General features: G+C 44.8%; 1 protein-coding gene across 2 annotated transcripts in view; it reads left to right on the forward strand.

Moving 5' to 3' along the window:
- The first annotated feature begins 2,531 nt into the window (after positions 1–2,531).
- The window catches only part of ZC3HAV1 (zinc finger CCCH-type containing, antiviral 1), a 62,598-nt gene continuing 43,577 nt past the window's right edge, over positions 2,532–21,552 (forward strand). The window contains exon 1 of one of the 2 annotated variants that reach the window (XM_038559420.1): positions 2,532–2,881. In XM_038559420.1, coding sequence (XP_038415348.1) covers positions 2,574–2,881 — 308 coding nt within the window. In that variant the 5' untranslated portion in view covers positions 2,532–2,573. The remainder of the gene's footprint in view (positions 2,882–21,552) is intronic. The other variant, XM_038559421.1, reaches the window with a different exon arrangement.

The following is a 21,552-nucleotide window of genomic DNA, read 5'->3' on the forward strand; positions in this document are numbered from 1 at the left end:
TTGTTTTTTGTTTTTTTCCATGTCTTCCCAAATACAAGGTTTTTGGGGGCTGGAACTATTTTTTTTTTTTTTTTAACTTCTGCATGTTTAGAGCAACTAACTAATGTAAAGGTCACATGGAAGATGCTATGTTGAATTTATTTGATAATGAAAGCCCAGTCCTGGGAAGCTGTTAAGGCCAAGTAGATTAAAGGCAATTATAGAAGTAATAGCTAGAGGGAACAAAAAGCCAGATGATCCTGTGTGGGACCCATGTTTGGCTGGCTTTCATGCCAAAGTATTCTATTCCTCAGAGACACAGTTCATCCACCACCAATTACCAAGTAGAATTTCCACTCATCATTTTCAAGAATTTCTTCCTTTTATAGTTTTACTTACTAATTTTTGTAATCTCCACACCCAATGGTGGGATCGAACTCACCATCTGAGATCGAGTCCCATGCTCCTCCAGTTGAGCCAGCCAGGCGCCCCCGTTTTGAAGAACTTCTAAGTTGACAATCGAATTGTATCATTAAAAAACAAAACAAAACATAACAAAAAACTATCTGATCACTGACCGTTTATTTTACTTGGGAAGAGTGTTGGGAGGAAAAACCGGTTTCCTTTTCCAACTTGGATACAGTGTTTGGGGATCTGCAAATTAATTGACAATAGACAGATTAACAGGAGAAAAGACAAGGTTTATTTTCACATTGAGTTGGAGTGGGGTGGGGAGCTCTCAGTAATGGACAAGTCTGGGAATAGCCCAAGTGTGTATACCTCAATTTAACAAAAGAGGGCTTTATTTTAGGGCTTTAATGGGAGAGTATGGAAGATTTTGTCCCGCTTTCTAATGTTAATGGAATGGGCAGTCTGTCTCTACTGGGCAGCTGAATTAGCAGGAAGCTCCTTTTGAAGGGGATTAATGGTAGCTGCATCTTCAGCAGGCTCTGCTTTCAGATTAAGAGAATTTCAGATAAATTTTCTTTCTGCATCTTCTGTAGCTCTGATGTTTTCACTTTAAAATAATCTTTAGGGCAGCCCCGATGGCCCAGCGGTTTGGCGCTGCCTTTCAGCCCAGGGTATGATCCTGGAGACCAGGGATCCAGTCCCACATCAGGCTCCCTGCATGGAGCCTGCTTGTGTCTCTGCCTTCTCTCTCTGTGTGTGTGTGTGTGTGTGTGTGTGTGTGTGTGTCTGTCTGTCTGTCATGAATAAATAAATAAAATCTTTTAAAGAAAAATAAAATAATCTTTATACTGACCCTGGGGCTCCAAGAGGGTCTCCACAAGGGATGAGGCCTTATCCAAATATCTGAAGAGAGGAACCTACCTGAAATCTTGGGGTACGTCTAGACATGCCTGTGACCGTTTGCTGTTGGGAATAAAGTGGCACCCCTGTTACCGACCAGAGGCAGGTAAGGACGCCTTATGAAGTGTTTCTGCAGGGAACACCTGGATGGCTCAGCGGTTAAGCATCTGCCTTTGGCCCAGGGCCTAGTCCTGGAGACCCGGGATCCGGCTCCCCGCATGGAGCCTGCTTCTCTCTCTGCCTATGTCTCTGCCTCTGTGTGTGTGTGTGTCTCTCATGAATAAATAAATAAAATCTTAAAAAAAAAAAAGTGTTTCTGCAAAAAGCCCTTGAGAAGGCCAAAGAGAGGGAGAGCAATCCTCGCTGTTCTTTCAGAGGGCATGGTGCTGGGGGGCTGGGTGGACCACGATCTGGGGCCCATGATTTGGGGGACCTCGGGGTGCTCTCAGGTTCCACCTCGATGGCTGTGTTTGCTCCAGTTACTTCCTCAAGTACAGAGGATAATGGTACCTAACCCTTGGGGTTCCTTGAGAAGACCGGCTTGCAGCGCAGGTAGGGCGCCCGGCTCCCCGCGGAGCGCTCGCTAGGGGTGGGCTCTTCCCGGGATGGGTGCGGAGGGGATCAGAGAGCTCCTCAAGGGGGCTCCCAACGCTCACGCCATTCGCCACCGCGGCTGGCTTTCAAACACTCCACCGGAGCCCCAGGTCATTTTAGGTTTCTCTTCTTTGGGGAGAAGCCTGGCCGGGGGTGGGGCGGGGGGAGTCACCCTGGCGGCGCCCCGCACCCAGCGAGGGGCTCGCGCGCCCGCGGACGGGTTTCCAATTCGGCTGCCGTCGCGGCTGATTTCGATCCGGTCCCGGGATCGGGTCGGTGAGTTGTATTTTTGTTTTTGTTTTTTTTAATTTTTTTAAAAATATTTTATTTATTTATTCGCGAGAGACCAGAGAGAGAGGCAGAGCCCCAGGCGGAGGGAGAAGCGGGCTCCGTGCGGGGAGCCCGACGCGGGACTCGATCCCGGGACCCCAGGATCACGCCCGGGGCCGAGGGCGGCGCGAGACCGCGGAGCCCCCGGGGCTGCCCTGGGTCGTGAGCTCTGACCTCTCCCGCCGCGGCCCAGAGCGGGAAAGCGAAACCGCTGGTTCGGCTCGCGGCGGCGAGGAGCGCGCGCTCGCCCGCCCGGGGCGCGCCCGGCCAGCACCGCCCGCGCCCGCGCCCGCGCCCGCGCCCGCGCGCGGACTCCCCTAAGTTTCGATTCCCCGCCGGAGCCCGGCCCGCGGCGCGCCATGGCCGACCCGGAGGTGTGCTGCTTCATCACCAAGATCCTGTGCGCCCACGGGGGCCGCATGGCCCTGGACGCGCTGCTGCAGGAGATCGCGCTCTCCGAGGCGCAGCTCCGCGAGGTGCTGGAGGCGGCTGGGCCCGACCGCTTCGTGCTGCTGGAGACGGGCGACAGGGCCGGGGTCACCCGGGCGGTGGTGGCCGCCACCCGCGCCCGCGTCTGCCGTCGCAAGTTCTGCCAGAGGCCCTGCGAAGACCTGCACCTCTGCAAGCTCAACCTGCTGGGCCGGTGCCACTACTCGCAGGCGGAGAGGTGAGCGCGCGCGGACGCAGGGGCTGCGGCTCCACAGGGGCGCGCCGTCGTGGGGACCCCGTCCCCGCCGGCCTCCGCCTCCAGCCTGCCCCCCGCCCCCCGCGCCCGGCGCCTCCAGACCTGTCCTCGAACCCGGGTAGCTCCAAGGCGCCCCGGGGAAGACCACGCCTCGCTCCTCACCCCCAGGGGAATACGTTGCTTTTTTGGGGGCGGGGGGTCCGCTGGGTCTTGAGCAGCGGAGGCAGGTCTGGGAACGGAGGACGGCGCCTCCACTATGTGGCACCTTGGACTCCGGAGGCTTTCCCTTTCTGCTGCGTGGTCCCTGCGCATCCGGATCGTCATCGCCGCGAGGGGGCCCTGCGCTTGCCCCCCCCCCCCATCCCTTCATCCCTGGCCGCCGCCAGGCCCCTCGGGGTCACTTGTCGGGTCCCTGAAGCTAGCCGCCACCCCCTGAGCGGAATGGCCCTCCTCGAGGTTCCCGATGATGTCGGGTCCTCTCCCAGCGCTGCTGCCCCGGGGTCCCCGAGGTGGCCCGAGCTGGTGACTGCCCGCCCTTGGGACCCCCTCTGAAACAGGGCGGCGTACCTCTCAGGCAGCTGCTTCTGCGTTTCTTACACTCGTTCATTTTTTTTTTTTTTTTTTTTTTTGCCTCCTAAATATAGTGTGCCCCGCGGATTGGGTTAAGCCTTTTGACCCGTCTCTTCTCCCGAGGACAGCCCACTCCCTTGGGCCCAGCTGTCACATCTGCAGAGATGGCTTCCATGTGTCTGCCGGCCGCCTCGGCCTCCCTGCTACATCTGGGCTCTGCTCTCCCTGTGCCTGAGCAACGTCTGCACCCAGCCTGTCACACTCCTCTTCCTTCCTCCAGGGCAGGGTCTCTAGCACGCCCCCGCCCCCTTTTCTTCACCCTTCACAATACCTTCCTTACCAAGCCTTTTTCTGGAGGCCTCCTGTCCCCTTCCTGCTTGGTTTCCCCACCCCACCCCACTTCGGATTGAAATCTTGTTCAATTAGTGAATGGTTCTCTCTGCCCATCTTTTCTGTCCCTGTGCACTTCTGCTCAATTATTTTTCTTGATATAGTACTTTTCACACTTGGCCCCCTCCTTGAAAACTTTAAGTGGTTTGTTTGTCTTGGTGTCCACAATGGTGGCCGTCAATCTTTTGATCTTGTGCTTCTTAGCAACAACCTTTGGATGACTCACCCTCGGTGTATGTGTAGTAAACCATGCCAAACATGGGGGCTTTCTTTTTTTTTTTTTTTAAGATTTTATTTATTCAGGAGAGACACACACAGAGAGAGAGGCAGAGACACAGGCAGAGGGAGAAGCAGGCTCCATGCAGGGAGCCTGACCTGGGACTGGATCCCAGGTCTCCAGGGGATCCCAGGTCTCCAGGATCATGCCCTGGGCTGAAGGCAGCACTAAACCACTGGGCCACCCGGGCTGCCCAAGACGGGTGCTTTAAATGGATGACGTAGATGAGATAGTATTTTAAAAAAAAATTTAAAGGACAAAGTGGTAACATTTTTAAAAAGCGCTGAATGTGCTCCATGATTAAAAAAAAAAATACTTATTGAGGGCGCCTGGGTAGCTCAACTGGTTAAGCCCCTGTCTGCCCTCTGCCCCTGTGATGATCCCAAGGGAGCCTGGCATCAGCCTCATCATCGAGAGCCTGGTTCCCCCTCTCCCTCTGCCATTCCCCCTGCTTGTGCTCTCTGGCTGTCTCTCTGTCAAATAAATAAATAAATAAATAAATAAATAAATAAATAAATAAATAAATAAAACCTTTTAAAAAATAAATGTACTTATTGAATGTGTTGTGAGGCACCAATTTGAAAATCTGTTTCTAAGTTTTGGTGAATTATAAATGAGTATAGAGGAAATCCTCTAGTCACAGAAACCCAAGAAATCTGGGAGGAGGGAAGGAGGGCAGAAAGTGGTGGATAGAAAGGGAAGGAACATTCTAGTACCGTACTTGAATAAGAACAGTGTTGAAAAGACGATTTTTTTCTGTGTATGTGTGCTTTTCTGTTCTGTTCCTAAAAATTCTTCAACTAGAGTTGGCTTTTAGTTTTAAATACCATGTCCCTTATCTTTTAATTTTTTATGTTAGATATTTTCAAAATGTACTAAAGTAGAGAAAAGAGAATGATGAACTGCCATGTACCCATCAATTCAATTCAGCAATTTTCAAAATATGGCCAGTTTTGTTTCATTTATGTCCTCCTTCCCCATCCCTGTACCCAACTCCCAACGTATTATCTTTTTTTTTTTTTAAGATTTTATTTATTTATTCATGAGAGACACAGAAAGAGAGAGGCAGAGACACAGGCAGAGGGAGAAGCAGGCTCCGTGCAGGGAGCCCGACGTGGGACTAGATCCAGGGAATTCCAGGATCAGTCCCTGGGCTGAAGGTGGCACTAAACCACTGAGCCACCCGGGCTGCCCCCAACGTATTATTTTAAGCCAAATTCCAGAGATTATGTGTTTCATAAATTCTTTAGTATCTCCAAAGGGTAGACTCTAATTTATTAACATAACCACAGTATAACAATCACAGTTTTTTGCAGTTACAATTTTAATATAATCTAATATCCGGTTGGCATTCAGATTTCCCTGATTGCCTCATAATAGGACTTGCATTTTCAGGAAGAAACCCGCAGAGACAATCCATAATGTGTAAATATGTTACATATCCAATATATTTAGAAACTTTCTTTTTTTTGAAAAAATTTTTTTTTATTTATTATAGTCACACACAGAGAGAGAGGCAGAGACACAGGCAGAGGGAGAAGCAGGCTCCATGCACCGGGAGCCCGACGTGGGATTCGATCCCGGGTCTCCAGGATCGCGCCCTGGGCCAAAGGCAGGCACCAAACCGCTGCGCCACCCAGGGATCCCTATTTAGAAACTTTCAATTTCTTATACCATATGTTTAGACACATTAATTTTGTATGGTCTTTTTAAGAAAGTTTAGTTTTTTGTTTTATGAATATTATTATGGTATTTTTGTGTGTATGGTTTGAAACATCAAGACCACATTTTAAACTGCTAAATTGAATTGTTAACCAGAATTTTTGTGTGTTTTAAAAGGGGAGATAAAATACAGAGATAATTTGGTCTATTCAAATTTGGAAAAAAAAAATTTGGATGGATCCTCTGGGGAATTCATTAAAGACTTTTTTTCTTTTAGTGAAGTGATAAATTCTCCTTACATTTATTGGTCTAGTTGACCTTTTATTTCCTTTTTCATCACTTTTGAGTTAGAGCATTACAAATTTTTAATCCATTGAAGTGTACTGTGTCCTCATAATCAGGCCCTTGAGAGACTTTTTTTTTTTACTCAAAACCTAGAACAATTTTTTCCCCAAGTTTGTTTGTTTGTTTATTTTTTAAAAAGATTTTATTTATTTATTCATGGGAGACACAGGGAGAGGCGGGGACATAGCAGAGGGAAAAGCAGGCTCCTTGCAGTGAACCTGATGTGGGACTTGTTCCCAGGACCCAGGGATCAGGACCTGAGCGGAAGGCAGATACTCAACCACTGAGCCACTCAGGTGCCCATCCCCCAAATATGTTTTAAAAGTATTCTCCCCTTCTTAGAAATTTATAAAATCTTCTAAAACTTGACATGTCTAAGTCTAAAGTCTAAGGACTTTGTGGATTACAAGTTAATGGGATCTGTTGACCAATTAATACTCCTATCAGTTGCCTGAGGACAGTTTGCATTTTGCTGGACTTATAAAATTTCCTTTATATTCCTTTATATAAAAATTCCTTTATATTCATAGATTGGATTTTTCCTCTTTATCCTGCAGTTCTAGTCTTTCTTATATTGCTTTTAGCTATACATGTTAGTCAACAGGGGCTTGCTTGAATGTTGGGTATTCTCTTGTTTTGGTGCATCAGTTTGGATATTTTTTTCTTTAAGATTTCATTTATTTATTTGAGAGGGAGAGAGGGAGAAAGCGAGCACAAGCAGGGAGAGTGGCAGAAGGGAAGGGAGAAGCAGTCTCCCTGTTGAGCAGGGAAGCATGGCCTGCGGCTCCCAGAACTCCCAAGACCAAGACCAGAGCAAGGGAAGACGCTCAACCGACTGAGCCACCCAGGCTCCCCCAGTTTGGATATTTCTATCTGCTTTGCTGAAATATATGCCCAAGCAGGGAGTTCTAATCCCAGTTCCAAGGCAAGCAATAACTACCATTTATTGAACAAATAACTATGTATCAGGCCCTGTAACAGGCACTTTAGAGATGGTATCCAAGCTAGTCTTCACCGTGGCTCCTGAGGGAGGTAATGTAAATCCTTAATATAAGGATCTTAATATAAGGCAACTCAGACCAGAGCTGTTTAGAAATTTAGAAATATACATTTAAAAAATATTATTTATTTATTTATTTAGAAAAGTACTGAAGTCCACAGAGCAGATAACTTGCAGAGTTGTTGAACCCAGATCCATCTGTATGATTTCTTAACCAGCTACTCATGTGGTGTAGTAGCTGTGTGAAGTAGGACCTTTCAGTAATTCAAGTTGTGTGTTGTTGGTGGTGCTTTTTTTTTTTTTTTTCTAGAATAACTGTTTAACTGTGTGAAGCAGGCTGTTGAGCATTTTCAACCAGCTTTGCGGTTTTTGCCAATGTGGGTGTTTCCTCTGGGTTCTTTCCTGTTTGTATGCCTTTCCTGTTTGATTAATTGTAACTTTGGGTGCAGTGGGTAGATGGGAAGAGGTTTAATTGACTATTCAATAAATTGGAAAAAAAAAAAAAAGCCCAAATTGCAAAGAATAATATAACAAGCATCAGAGTATTTATTTTTTATTTTTTTAAAGATTTTATTTATTCATAGAGACAGAGGGAGAGAGGGGCAGAGACACAGCAAGGGGGAGAAGCAGGCTCCATACAGGAAGCCCGATGCGGGACTCGATCCCAGGTCTCCAGGATCACACCTGGCTGCAGGCGGCACTAAACCGCTGTGCCACCAGGGCTGCCCCGCATCAGAGTATTTTACATATTCTGAATATGTAATATAACAAAGGTTATATTAGAGAAACTACAATATAATAAGCTTATAACTCACCTCCCAGAATAAATAAATACTAACATTTTTCATTTTCACATATCTTTCAAAGTAAAATAAAAACCATAATGGGCCTAAAACTATTTTCTATTTCTTAGTCTCATTCCCTTCTCTCCCCAGAAGTAACCTCGATTGGGATTGTGGTGTATGTTCTGACCCTTCATGATTTTATAATTTCCTCACATATATGTTTGTATCCATGTATGAAATATAGTATTGTTGTATGTATTTTAGAATTTTTACTCAATGTTATGTTTTGGGGATCTATTCCTGTTGACATATAAGGATCTAATTTATTCATTTTAACAGCTATATAGTATTTCTTTAAAGATTTTATTTATTTATTCATGAGAGACAGAGAGATAGAGGCAGAGACATAGGCAGAGGGAGAAGCAGACACCCTACAGGGAGCCCAATATGGGCTTCCGGGATCATGCCCAGAGCTGAAGGCAGACGCTCAACCCCTGAGCCACCCAGGCCTCCTTAGTATTTCATCCTGTAATTTATGGCACAGCTCAGTACCTGTTGTCAAAGAAATGGTCATTTGGGATATTTCCAGTTTTTTGCTATAACGAACCATGCTGCCAAGACTACACGTCTCTTGGTGCTTCTCCAGAGTAGATCATTAGGAAGTGGAATTGCTGGGTTGAATGGTTGCACAGCTTCAACTTTTCCAGATTCTGACAAATATTTTCATGTTCGAGAGTCCCAGTTTCCCCATCTCAGGGCCAGCTGGCACTGGGTATTTTCAGACTTTTAAAAATTTATGCCAATTTGAAGGGCATAACATGATATCTTATCGTTTTAATTTTGAAAGGATTTTCAAGTCTTATGAAAAATTATAAAGCATCCAATGAGTTATCTGTGTACCCATGAATCAGCTTCAGAAATACAATGTTAAGGGCAGCCCGGGTGGCTCAGCGGTTTACGCCACCTTCAGCCTGGGTGTGATCCTGGAGACCCGGATCAAGTCCCACATTGGGCTCCCTGCATGAAACCTGCTACTCCCTCTGCCTGCGTCTCTGCCCTTCCCGCCACCCCCCCCCCCCCCCGTCTACAATAAATAAATAAAATAAAAGAAAGAAATACAATGTTAATCATTTAACCCTCCCCCGAATTCTCTCTCTCTCTCTCTCTTTTTAAGTAAGCTCCATGCCCAGCGTGGAGCCCACCATGCAGCTTGAACTAACAACCCTGAGATCAAGACCTGAGCTGAGATCTAAAGTCAGATGCTTAGCCGACTGAGCCACCCAGGGGCCCCTGAATTCCCTTTGTTGATCATCTCCCCCATCTTAGAGGTGATAGAGATAAATACTGTTCTTTTTTTCTCTTCAGTTTTAATAAGGTATCATTGATTTAGAAACATTGTATATACTTAATGTGTACAATATGATATTCTGTTTTTTTTTTTTAAGATTTATTTATTCATGAAAGACACAGAGAGAGAAAGGCAGAGATGTAAGCAGAGGGAGAAGCGGGCTCCAGGCAGGGAGCCCAATGGAGGACTCAATCCTGAGATCGTGGATCACGCCCTGAGCCAGGGGCAGGTGTTCAACCGCTGAGCCACCCAAGTGTCCCTTGTTTTTTTTTTTTTTTTTTTTTTTTAAGTAATCTGTATGCCCAAAGTGGGGCTCAAACTCAAGAGTCCCATGCTCCCCAGAATCAGCCAGCCAGCCAGGTGCTCCTGTGGTATTTTGATATACGTATACATTGTGAAATTATTCCCTCAATCAAGCTAATTAACCTATCTCTTTACCCCCCCTTTTTTTTAATGATGAAAACGCTTGTGATCAGCTTTCTCAGCAAATTTCAAGTATGCGTTATTGTTGTCTATAGCCACCATAGCGTACCTTAGATCTCCAGAATTTATTCATCTTATAACTGAAACTTTATATCCTTTGACCAATATCAGTGTATTACTCCCACCTGCCCCTCACCTCCAGTCCCTGGCAACTACCGTTCTACTTTCTGTGAGTTTGACTTTTTAGATTCCACGTATAAGAGAGATCATTACAGTAATTGCTATCTGCCTTGTATCGCTTAGTATAATGTCTTTTAGGTTTATCCATGTTGTTGTAAATGGCAGGATTTTTTTCTTTTTTGTGGCTGAATCACATATTCCTTTGTATATCTATATATCTGTGTCTGTGTCTATATCCCTCATTTTCTTTATCCATTCATCTGTCGGTGGATGTTTTGGTTGTTTCCAGATCTTGGCTCTTGTGACTAATGCTGCTTTGAACATGGGAGTGCAGATATCTCTTTGAGATATGATGTCATTTCTTTTGGGTATATACCTGAAAGTGGGATTGCTGATTATGCGGTAGTTCTATTTTTAATTTTTTGAGGAGTCTTTGTGCTGTTTTATATAGTGGCTGTATCAATTTATAATCCTACTGATAGTGCTCTGAATTTGATTTTTATTTTTACTATACACTTATTTTTAAATATGTATGTATGTATTTATTTTTTTAAAAAAAGCTTTTACTTATTTGAGAGACAGAGCATGAGAGAGAGAGGCTGACTCCCCACTGAGCAGGAAGCCTGACATGGAACCCATTCCAGGACTCTGGGATCATGACCCCAGCCAAAGACAGATGCTCAACCAACAGAGCCAACCAGGTGCCCTATGTGTGCATTTCTAAGCAATATTTAGTATTGTTTTGCCTGTTTTCAAGCCTATAAATCATATCAATGCTAGGTATGCAAATACTTATTTGCTTTTGTGTGCACAGCATGATGATTCTGAGACTCACCTGTAGACCTGGACAAGATGGACTTCCTCCCTGAGCCCTCTGCTTTACAATCCTAGTTGTAGCTGTCTTTTATTTATTTATTTTTCTTATTTATGATAGTCACACAGAGAGAGAGAGAGGCAGAGACACAGGCAGAGGGAGAAGCAGGCTCCATGCACCGGGAGCCCGACGTGGGATTCGATCCCGGGTCTCCAGGATCGCACCCTGGGCCAAAGGCAGGCGCCAAACCGCTGCGCCCCCCAGGGATCCCTGTAGCTGTCTTTTAGTTACATCCCTGCTCGCTCTTTGAGGAGTCCATGGGGCCAAGGAATTGTGCCCATCTAGAACCTATAGTGCTTACTTTGATTCTAGACCTTGATCCAGGTTCCTGGGACCCTGGACTTCCAGAGCCCACTTCCAGGGCTTCTTCCCCAGGTCTTCCTCCATGTGGCTGACATGTTCATCGCCTGTATCTGATGGCTCTAGCAGTGTGGCCAGAGTTGGAAGCCAGGGCCGACTTGCTTCATTCTTATATAGCTCATCAGAGAACGCAGAGGAGTCTGAGAAGAATTCACACTTGGCCTTCCAGGTCATTTTGAAAGTATATTTGTCAAGATGGGAAGACAGATCATATTTTATTGAACCATTTTGTAGCTTGATTTTTTTACTTTTAAATGCTTAGGCACTTGGTGCGTAGACTTCCATTTTATCTTGCCCTGGGTCCCCTACATTTTAGGAGAGGGACTGCTTTCATTCTGTGATATGAATAGCTTTCTTTTGTATGAATGTGCAACTTACATATCAATTTTTCTTATCAAAATAGAGATTGTAATTTTTTGTTATTACAAACCGTGATGCATTGAATATGCATATGGTATATCTCTCCTTGTGACATGTGCAAGGGTCCCCTAGATAGCTACTAGTAGACTTACCTTCAGTTTTATGAGATAATCCCAAATTGTTTTCCAAGGGTGTAGACCAATTTTACTCCCATCAGAAGCATTCGAGCATTCCCTTGCTTCATATTCTTGCCATTTGACAAGATCGGCCTTTAGGGGGGTTGTCACGTGGTAGGGGTGAGCAGGGCCAAAAGAGCTACAGTAGCTTTATTGCTCTGTCAGGCAAAGGAAGCTGCAGCAAACACCTACAAGCCTGCGGGGAGGAGACATCGTCAGCCTTTTAAAATTTGTGCCAGTACAGGGATCCCTGGGTGGCGCAGCGGTTTGGCGCCTGCCTTTGGCCCAGGGTGCAATCCTGGAGACCGGGGATTGAATCCCACGTTGGGCTCCCGGTGCATGGAGCCTGCTTCTCCCTCTGCCTGTGTCTCTGCCCCTCTCTCTCTCTGTGTGACTATCATAAATAAATGAAAATTTTAAAAAAATCTTAAAAAAAAAATTTGTGCCAGTACAAGGAAATTGTACCTCACTGTGGTTTTAATTCTTTATATATTTCTAGGTCTCTAGGTGTCTTAAGACCTAATGCTCATATTTTAGGTTTGTCTTACCTGGTGTCAAATTTTTAGCACTTACTTCTTATTTCCATTTTGCTTTTTTTTTTTTTTTGAGGTCTTATTGCTTTATTTTTGCTTGTGATAGTCATTTATTTATTTTACCATTTTTGAGGGTATCCTTCACGCTTCTCTTGATGAGCACTGAGTAATGGATAGAATTGCTGAATCAGTGGAACAGACACTTGAAATTAATAGAACCCTGTGTATTAAGTACACTGGAATTAAAATTATTTTTTAAGATTTTATTTATTAATTAATGAGAGAGAGAGAGAGACACAGGCAGAGAGAGAAGCAGGCTCCATGCAAGGAGCCTGATGTGGGACTCGATCACGAGTCTCCAGGATCAGGCCCTGGGTGGAAGGCAGCGCTAAACCGCTGAGCCACCCGGGCTGCCCGGAATTAAAATTAAGAGACAAGACAAAACAAAACAAAGAGGAATGACCTTCAAACTGGGGGAAAAAATGTGTACAGTTCAATGGCAACAAGTACATTCATGATGTTGTGCAATCATTACCATATCTGGTTCCAGAACATTTTCCTCAGCCCAAACAGAAACCCTACACCAATCAGCAGTCTCCTTGTTCTCCCCTCTTTCTGGCAACCCTGGCAACCTCTAATCTACTTGTCTTGTTGTCTCCATGGGTGTGCCTTTTCTGGATGTTTCTCACAAATGGAATCATACTATTTGTCCCATTGTGCCTGGGTTCTTTCCCTCAGCATAATGTTTTCAAGGTTTGCCTTTCACTTTTGCATGTTCCGTGTCATTTGTGTGTTGTACTTATCGAGAAGTCTTCCTGGAAGTTCCTTCTGTTACTGCGTGTGCTTGGTCCGTGGAGTCTAGTTGACCGGTTGATGGCCATGGAGGCTGAACTGTTTTTTGTGACATCAGGGCCCAGAGAGGGGCGTGTGCCCCATAAGAATCATTTGGGAATTTGTGTCTCTTTTTAGATTTGCTTCATGTTTATTTTCATTTGACTGAATCTGCAGCTTCAGTGCAGCTTCCTGCAGAAATTAAACTGAGAAACATAATGACATTATAAATGATCCTGTGAATCTTGATAAAACGTTGAGTAAGTGACAAAGAAGCATCTGATAACAAAATGTTTTCTACTTTTTACATAATCTAGAGATGGCAAGAGTGAACAATGAAAACAAATACAGGGTTGCTTTCCTCCCGTTCTAATTTGCTTACTGCTCCTTGACTACATTTACTTCCAAACAGGTATCTTTGATCTTTACCTACAGGTTATTCTGGAATTGGCGAGGCCCCAGAATGGGGGTGGGAAAGGGGTAAAGGAATCCAGGAGGACCGGGGATTTCAGACCCAGTGAGGAGTCAGTTCACACAAGTCAGAGCAGAGGAGCTGGACTCAGTTTTGTTTTGTTTTTAACATTTATTTATTTATCCATGTGAGACACAGAGAGAGAGAGGCAGAGACCCAGGCATGTGTCCCCTCCATGTGGGGAGCCTGATGTGGAATTCAAACCTAGGACCCTGGGATCACGACCTGAGCCAAAGGCAGACCCTCAACCACTGAGCCACCTGGAGATTTTTAGAAGTCCCTTAGGTGTTTCTAATGGGCGACACTAATTGGAGCACTGGAGACTGGAGGCATTGTCTGCAATAACAGAGAGGTGATTTCTGGGCACCCTACTCTCAGTACAATAGGCTGCACACGGATCCTTGGTGCCCCTGCCATCCTCCGCAGGCCTGGTCCTCTCCTGATGCCCTCTGCTGCTCAGCGTCTTGCAGCCAACCGGGTGCTTTCCTGCAGCTGGAGCTCACCCTGTGGCATCAGTCGGCTGGCCTTCTCTTCTTTGCACCTTGTGGGGTCCAGATAGTACAGTTGTGCTTAAAGCTGGCTCATTTCGGGGTGCTTGGGTGGCCCTGTCGGTTAAGTGTCTGCCTTCAACCATAAAGAATTACAAAAATTAGATCAACAAGGAAGAAGCTGAAATTTTCCAGTTATAATTATTTTTTAAGGTTTTGTTTTTGGGGCACATGGGTGGCTCTGTTGGTTAAGCGTCTGCCTTTGGCTCAGGTCATGATCCCAGGGTCCTGGGATGGAGCCCCACATCAGGCTTCCTGCCCGGTGGGGAGTCTGCGTCCCCCTCTGCCCCTCCTCCCCCGGCTTGTGCTCTCTCTTAAATAAATAAAATCTTAAAAAAAAAAAAAAAAAAAAGCTGGTTCATTTCTTCAGCTCCACATTTTCTCTACCCCTACCACCCCCATTCTTACCCTTATCCTGCCCCTGTGTTCTCTCTTGGCCTACTCTGATCCTTCCCCTGGTAATAGGGCTTCCAGATTCTCGGAGCTGCCCCTGTATCTAGTAGCGAGGCTGGTTGACCTTGAACGTCAGCAGCACAAACAACAGAGAATGGGAGTCTCATGGCTTTGAAATCATATTTCATTACAGTTGTTTATGATGGATGACATTTTATTCTTTAGACCAGAGTTCTCTAGATTTTATCTTTTACATGTCCTGGTTTCTTTTTCACCTGGTTTATATCACTGTGAGCTATTCCCTGTTTTCTGTACAAATCAACATATCATTGTTTTTATCAACCCCTCCCCACAAGGTGTTGTGGGGGGGAGAAGGGGAGGGGTAATTTTGAGACAGATTCCTGTCAAAAAACAAGACTCTCCCTTAGGTTGTTATCTTTTCCTTGTTGGTCTGGTGGTTGAGCCCAGGCCTGGCTGTGTGTTTACTGGCTGGTGAAGTCCGAGAGCTCCGGGGTGACCATCTCGTTCTGGAACCTAGCTTGGACTCTGATCGGACTAGTCCAGCTAGCAGTTCTCAGCTCCAGCTGCACAGTAGAGTCACCTGCCACCCCTTGTCAAATTAAATCAGTCTCCGAGGGTTAGGCTTAGGTATTTCCAAACACTCCCCAGTTGATTATTATGTGTAGCCAAGGATGAGAGCCACTCTACCGCCCAGACCTCATCTGAGGTGTAGGGGAGGATTTATTGCCAGGGTTAAAATAATATTTTGTTCTGTGGCTGGAAGAGAAAAGCGAAAAGGTCATTTGTTTTTAGGCTTTGGCCAGAGATCCTGACACAGAGACAATTGTGCTCTTTCAAGGCCGTCTTTGCTCTTTTTAAAAAAAGTTATCGTCTCCTATCCCAACTCACCATGTTTGAAGTTTATCTGCTCCAAGTGCAGCAAAATTCTGCAAACATTTGTTTTTCCCTGGGCAGTACATAATGGTTTGTAGGAGTGCTCGCCTCTGTGCCGGGAGGTGGGGAGCCCCGTGGCTGTGCTTCCGCAGTCTCTGATGTCCTCCAGACTCCCAAGAGGACTCATGGGCCAGGGGGGCAGCAGCATCACCTGGGCACTTGTTAGAAATGCAAATCCTCAGTCCCCACCCCAGACCTACTGATCAGAAACTCTGGGGGTGAAGCCCAACAATCTGTTCTAACAAACCTTCTAGGTGATTTTTTTTTTTTTAAGATTTTATTTATGTACTCATGAGAGGCACAGAGAGGCAGAGACACAGGCAGAGGGAGAAGCAGGCTCCTCGCAGAGAGCCCGATGTGGGACTCGATCCCAGGACTCCGGGATCGCACCCTGAACCCAAGGCAGATGCTCAACCACTGAGCCACCCAGGTGCCCCCCAAAAAGTAGTTTCTGTCATTTGCTCTTTCCCTGCTACCTCATCTACATGATTTACATGCATTTGCTCTCCTTATACTCTGCTCTCAATTTTCCATTAATAGCTGGGGAACAGTGGTTTAAATAATCCAGAATGACTTCTTTTTCTTCTCCTCCTCCTCTTCCTCCTCCTCCTTCTCTTTTCTTCTTTGTCTTCGTCTTCTTCTTCGTTGTCTTTCTTTTTCTTCTCTTTCTCCTGCCCCCCTCCCTTTTTTGGTTTGAAAAAGTTTTGATCCATTTTTGTTTTTCCAGATTAGGCTTTGTTTATTTGTTTTTGAGATCGGGGTTCACATATCAGGTCTTCCTCTTATTTGAGTTGCCTTTGATTTCTTGTTTTGTTTTTCTCATTTCTCATTTTATCAGCCTCAGTTTCCCAAAGTATAAAAAGTAAACTGCTTCCTCAGAGGCTTACCATGTTACTTATTAAATAATAGATGCAGAGTTCCTGGCACTTAGTGCGCATGTAATAAATGTCTTTTTGTTTTGTCTTCCCGGGTTTGCTCCCAAAGAGATGAGCACAAACTGCCCCAGCCTCGTGGCTGACCAATATGCTGAAATGAGGGCAAAGAAAAAGCCTTCGAGAAGTGGGGAGAAGTCAGGGGAATGTGGGAAAATGGAGTAGGGCCTCCCAGGGAGGAGGCTGCTCGTCAGACACCAGGGCTAAACAACTAAACAGAGATGTTGGAGACCGAAGCTGGATGCAGGGTGAGTGTCCCAAATCTGGAGGAATGAGCAGTTTGCCTGAGGATGGAGGTAAGAAGTGACTAGGGAAACCCAGCCTTCAGACAGGCAGCAGCAGGGACCCAGCCAGCAAGTGTGTGCTAGGCGGGCCATTCTGCCAACATGAGGGCCTTCGGTGAGCTTGGAGAAGCCTAGAGACTCAGGGCTCCAGACAGAACCATTAGGCTGCCTGGTGGCCTTTATTTAGAGGAAACGTTGACTTCAGGGACCTTGGACGTGGCCTCTTCCTCTTCCTCAGCTGGGACAGATAGGACCATTGCTGCATCTAGCCATGACCTGGAGAGGGGCTGGGTGCTCTTCTATGATCCTCATTTGGCCGTCAGAGGGGTGCCATAGTCTTGGCACCCAGTTCAGGATGACTGGATGGAGCTAAAGGGAACGTAAAGGTTCTAAACTCCTTTCCAGTCACAGTTGTCATGTATCTCTGAGACAGAGGTGGAACCTGCCTCGCAGTGGGGTGTTTGTTTCAACGAGGTTATCGTCAGCTCCAGGGCAAGGGGATCATTGTTGGCACTGGCCAGTGGAGTGAGAGGCCTTATAGTTAAGGGGTCTCACATTCATTTGGTGATGGGGGGGCCTGGGCCGGAGGCTGAGCCCTCCCCCTGCTGTAAGTTCTCTTGAGATTCTCCCCACCGTGGGAGGAGTGTTAGGGTGGAGTCTAGCCCAGCTGCTGAGGGGGAGGGGGGGGGGGGGGGGGGGGGGGGGGGGGGGGGGGGGGGAGGGGCGGGTGGAGACTGTTGGGAGCAGTTATGGGATCACAGAACCCCAAAACCAGCTAAGAGAGCTGAAGTCAGCTTTATCCAGGAGTGCCAGAGACCTAGAAGGGCCCGCCTGAGGAAATGGCTCGGATGGAGGCTGTTACCAGAGCCTGACCAGTGGCCCGTGACTTCTCTCTCTATGAAGCAAAGTGCAAGGGAGAGCTGGTTGGGGTTTAAGGGCTCAGATGGTAGCAGACACAGTCATTGATTCTGTGATTTTAAAAAAATTTTAGGAGGTTCCACAGCTAGATCTGAAGGCAATTCCAGAGGGTTTCAGAAATGTCTTATACACAAGCAGCATTTGAATAGTGGCTTCTATTTTTTTAAAAGTAATCTCTGGGGATCCCTGGGTGGCGCAGCAGTTTAGCGCCTGCCTTTGGCCCAGGGCGCGATCCTGGAGACCCGGGATCGAATCCCACGACAGGCTCCCGGTGCATGGAGCCTGCTTCTCCCTCTGCCTGTGTCTCTGCCACTCTCTCTCTCTCTCTCTCTGTGTGTGACTACCATAAATTAAAAAAAAAAAAAAAAGTAATCTCTGCACCCAATGCGGGGCTCAAACTCATCAAGAGTTGCATGCTCTACTGGCTGAGCCAGCCGGGTGCCCAGAGTAAATGACTTGTAAAGATTAATTCATGGAGAAAGACTTTTATCTAGATGTTTACATTAAAAACATTATCAGCTTCAGTAAGATAATTTTGCAAAGTTGTTTGCATTTCTGCTTATTAGTAACAACTAAAAAATAGTGGCAACAGATAAATGTTTAATATTTTGGAAATGAAAGAAAACTATTAAAAGGAAGATTTTGGGAAGCCTGGGTGGCTCGGCGGTTTAGCACTGTCTTTGGCCCAGGGCCTGATCCTGGGGACCTGGAATCGAGTCCCACATCAGGCTCCCTGCTGGAGCCTACTTCTCCCTCTGCCTGTGTCTCTGCCTCTCTCTTTCTGTCTGTGTCTCTCATGAATAAATAAATAATTAATAAATAATCTTAAAAAAAGAAAAGAAAGATTTTAATTCTCTATAAGGAAAATAGAACCTGAATAAATGGAGAGAGAGTTTCTGTTCCAGAATCAGAAGATTAATTAATGAACTTAAGATGGCATAATATCTGATCTAATTTCTGGAGTTAACATAAATTAGATTCTCAATATCATATTTTCCTGGAATTGACAAAATCATAATAATTTCTATAGAGAAAATGATAGGTAAGCACACTAAAGAGTTTTTGGAAAAGGAGCAAACCAGTGATGTGACAAATTACTCTGTTAATATTTAAAATATTGTGCAAAGGAGATTTAAGTTGTATTAGATTCAAAGCAGAACAGTAGATTGATAAAATTGCAATAGAGATTGTGACAGTTCTAAATCTTCTACAAGATTAACACAAAATAGTCCAGGATAACAGAATAAAAAGAAAAGAATCCTATTTAATAGAATTATTATTGAGGGGCGCCTGGGTGGCTCGGTCAGCTAAGTGTCCGACTCTTGATTTTGGTTCAGGTCATGATCTCAGGGTTGTGAGACTGAGCCCTGAGGCGGACTCTGCATTGGGCATGGAGCCTGCTTACGATTCTCTCTCTCTCTCTCTCTCTCTCTCTCTCCCTCTGCCCCTCCCCTCCCTTCCTTCCCCTCTTAAAAAAAAAGAATAGAATTGTTATTGAGAAAAGTTGATGTAAAGCATTTCTGTCCCTTTCTGACACTACTTGTCATGATAAGCTCCAGATGTTTTAAAGAATTAAAGCTGAAGATATCTCTTTTATAAGTGAAACAAAATGTTCTATTTATCCCACTATGGTGGAGGAATTGAAAGGCAAATTGGAAGGGTCTGATTATATAGAAATTCAGCAACAATGGGCAGCCCGGGTGGCTCAGCGGTTTAGCGCCGCCTTCCACCCAGGGTGTGATCCTGGAGATCCAGGATCGAGTCCCACCTCGGGCTCCCTGCATGGGGCCTGCTTCTTCCTCTGCCTCTCTCTCTCTCTCTCTCTCATGAATAAAATCTTAAAAAAAAAAAAAAGAAAGAAATTCAGCAACAGCAAATTAAAGTTCTCAGTAGAAAGGGAAAAAATGCAAAACTACTTGAAATAAATAAGGCTGGTAATGATTAATTTTTAAAAGTATAAAGACAGGGGTACCTGGGTGGCTCAGGCAGTTAGACATCTGCCTTCAGCTCAGGTCATGATCCTGCTGGGGTCAAGCTCTGGATCAGGCTCCCTGCTCAGCGGGGAGCCTGCTTCTCCCTCTCCCTCTGCTGCTCCACCACTGCCCCCCCTCCCAGCTTGTGCTCTCTCTCTTTCAAATAAATAAATAAAATTTTAAAAAATAATGAAAGTATAAAGAACAACTATAAATCTGTCAGAAACCATTCTCTACTATAGGTAAACAGTTAAAGAATGTGAACAAATAGTAAAGATGTAAGGAACCTAAGGAGTAAGTAGGGAAATTAAGCATCAAGCCAACATTTGGGAATATTTCAGTCTTGTTAATAAATTAAGTGCAAATTAAAAGCATAAGTCTATTTTTTACCTACTGAAGTAGCAAAAGTGATAAAACTCCTTTTTAATGTGTTTGCAGGGAAATAGACACACTCAGATTGCTGGTATGTTTCCTGGAGAGCAGTAGATCAAAATGAAACAAGCTGCCAAGAAAATTACTGTTCTTTGAGGCAATACTCCCAAAGGAATAAATCTCAGGAAAATATTGTAAAAGATGGAAGGTTATTTGTAGAAAGGCAATCGTAGCCATGCTACCTATGTAGTGAAAATCCGGCCATTACCTAACCACCTTATAATTTGATGATGGTTGTACAAACTAGAAAGTATTAATATCCCATCATATTAATAACCACTAAAACCATAAATCTGAGGACTTTGGCAATAATTGTAGGTAGCATACATAAGTTAAAGAATGGAATGAGTTTGTTATGTGGACTCTGGTAATTGCCAAATTATGTTTGCCTAATGAAAACAACATTGCTATCACGGTTTCTCAGTGATCTAAATCAGTGCTTCTTGGACCTTAATGTCATTAAGTCATTGGGGGATGTTGCTGAATGGCAGATTTTGATTCAGTATAACCAGGCTAGGGCCTGAAACTCTAAATTTCTGACAAGCTCCCAGAGAGGTGATGGTGATGCGATAGGTTATCCCACTATACTTTGGATACAGGAGACCTAGGTCTCTGCCATCCAGATGGTAGCCACTAGTCATGGGTGGCTATTGAAATTTAAATTTATTAACTTAAAAAAGTAAAATAGAAAATTAGTTCTTAAGTCTTACTAGCTATATTTCAAGTACTTGGTGGCCATATTTGGCAAGCTCAGATTATAGAACAATTCCATCATCATAGAGTGTGTTCTCTTGGACAGTGTGGACCTAGATCATCAATGTCTTAAAAGGAAGGCATTATTATCTTTTTCTGTAGAGTTGTTTGAAACATACAACTAAGAGCTCATTCCATTCCTTTCTAGTCACAGATCATATAGGTATACATTGGTATATAAGATATAGAAATAAAGCAATGAATAATTTTGTATCATTAAAACATTTGATAAATGAAGTCTCTTTTCCCATCGACCTTTATTTTCAGTCCACAGATGCATGTTTTTTTTTAAAGATTTTATTTTTTTAAAAAAAATTTATTTTTAGGTAATCCCTGCACCTGACATTGGGCTTGAACTCACAAGTCTGAAATCAAGAGTCACTTGCCCTATGCACTGAGCCAGCGAGGTGCCCCAAGTCCATAGATGTATTATCCTAATTATTCTTTGTCCCTCAGTGGGCAATCATTTCCAATAAATTTATTTCACCAGTTTTTTCCCTTTAGTAATGTATACTAGAGGAGATACTGTTTAAAGAAGTATTGCAAAAAAAAAAAAAAAAGAAGTATTGCAACAATTTAAAATATAGATGTGTATAATTTGTGGGGAAAAAAAAAAACCATCCCCAGGGACACTTGCTTGGCTCATTCAGTTGAATGTCCAACTCTTGGTTTCAGCTTAGGCTGTGATTTCGGGGTTGTGGACTTGAGCCCTGTGCATAGGGCTCCATGCTCAGTGGAGAGCCTGCTCGCTGCTTGCCCACAATGTGTGCGCACTCTGTCTCAAATAAATAAACAAATAAAATCATTAAAAACAATTCCGGTATGCCCATTAGGTGTTTCATCAATTTATATTTTTAAAGTGTCTTCTTTAGGCAGGATT

This window comes from Canis lupus, chromosome 16, assembly GCF_011100685.1.
Source record: "Canis lupus familiaris isolate Mischka breed German Shepherd chromosome 16, alternate assembly UU_Cfam_GSD_1.0, whole genome shotgun sequence".
Taxonomy (NCBI): domain Eukaryota; kingdom Metazoa; phylum Chordata; class Mammalia; order Carnivora; family Canidae; genus Canis; species Canis lupus.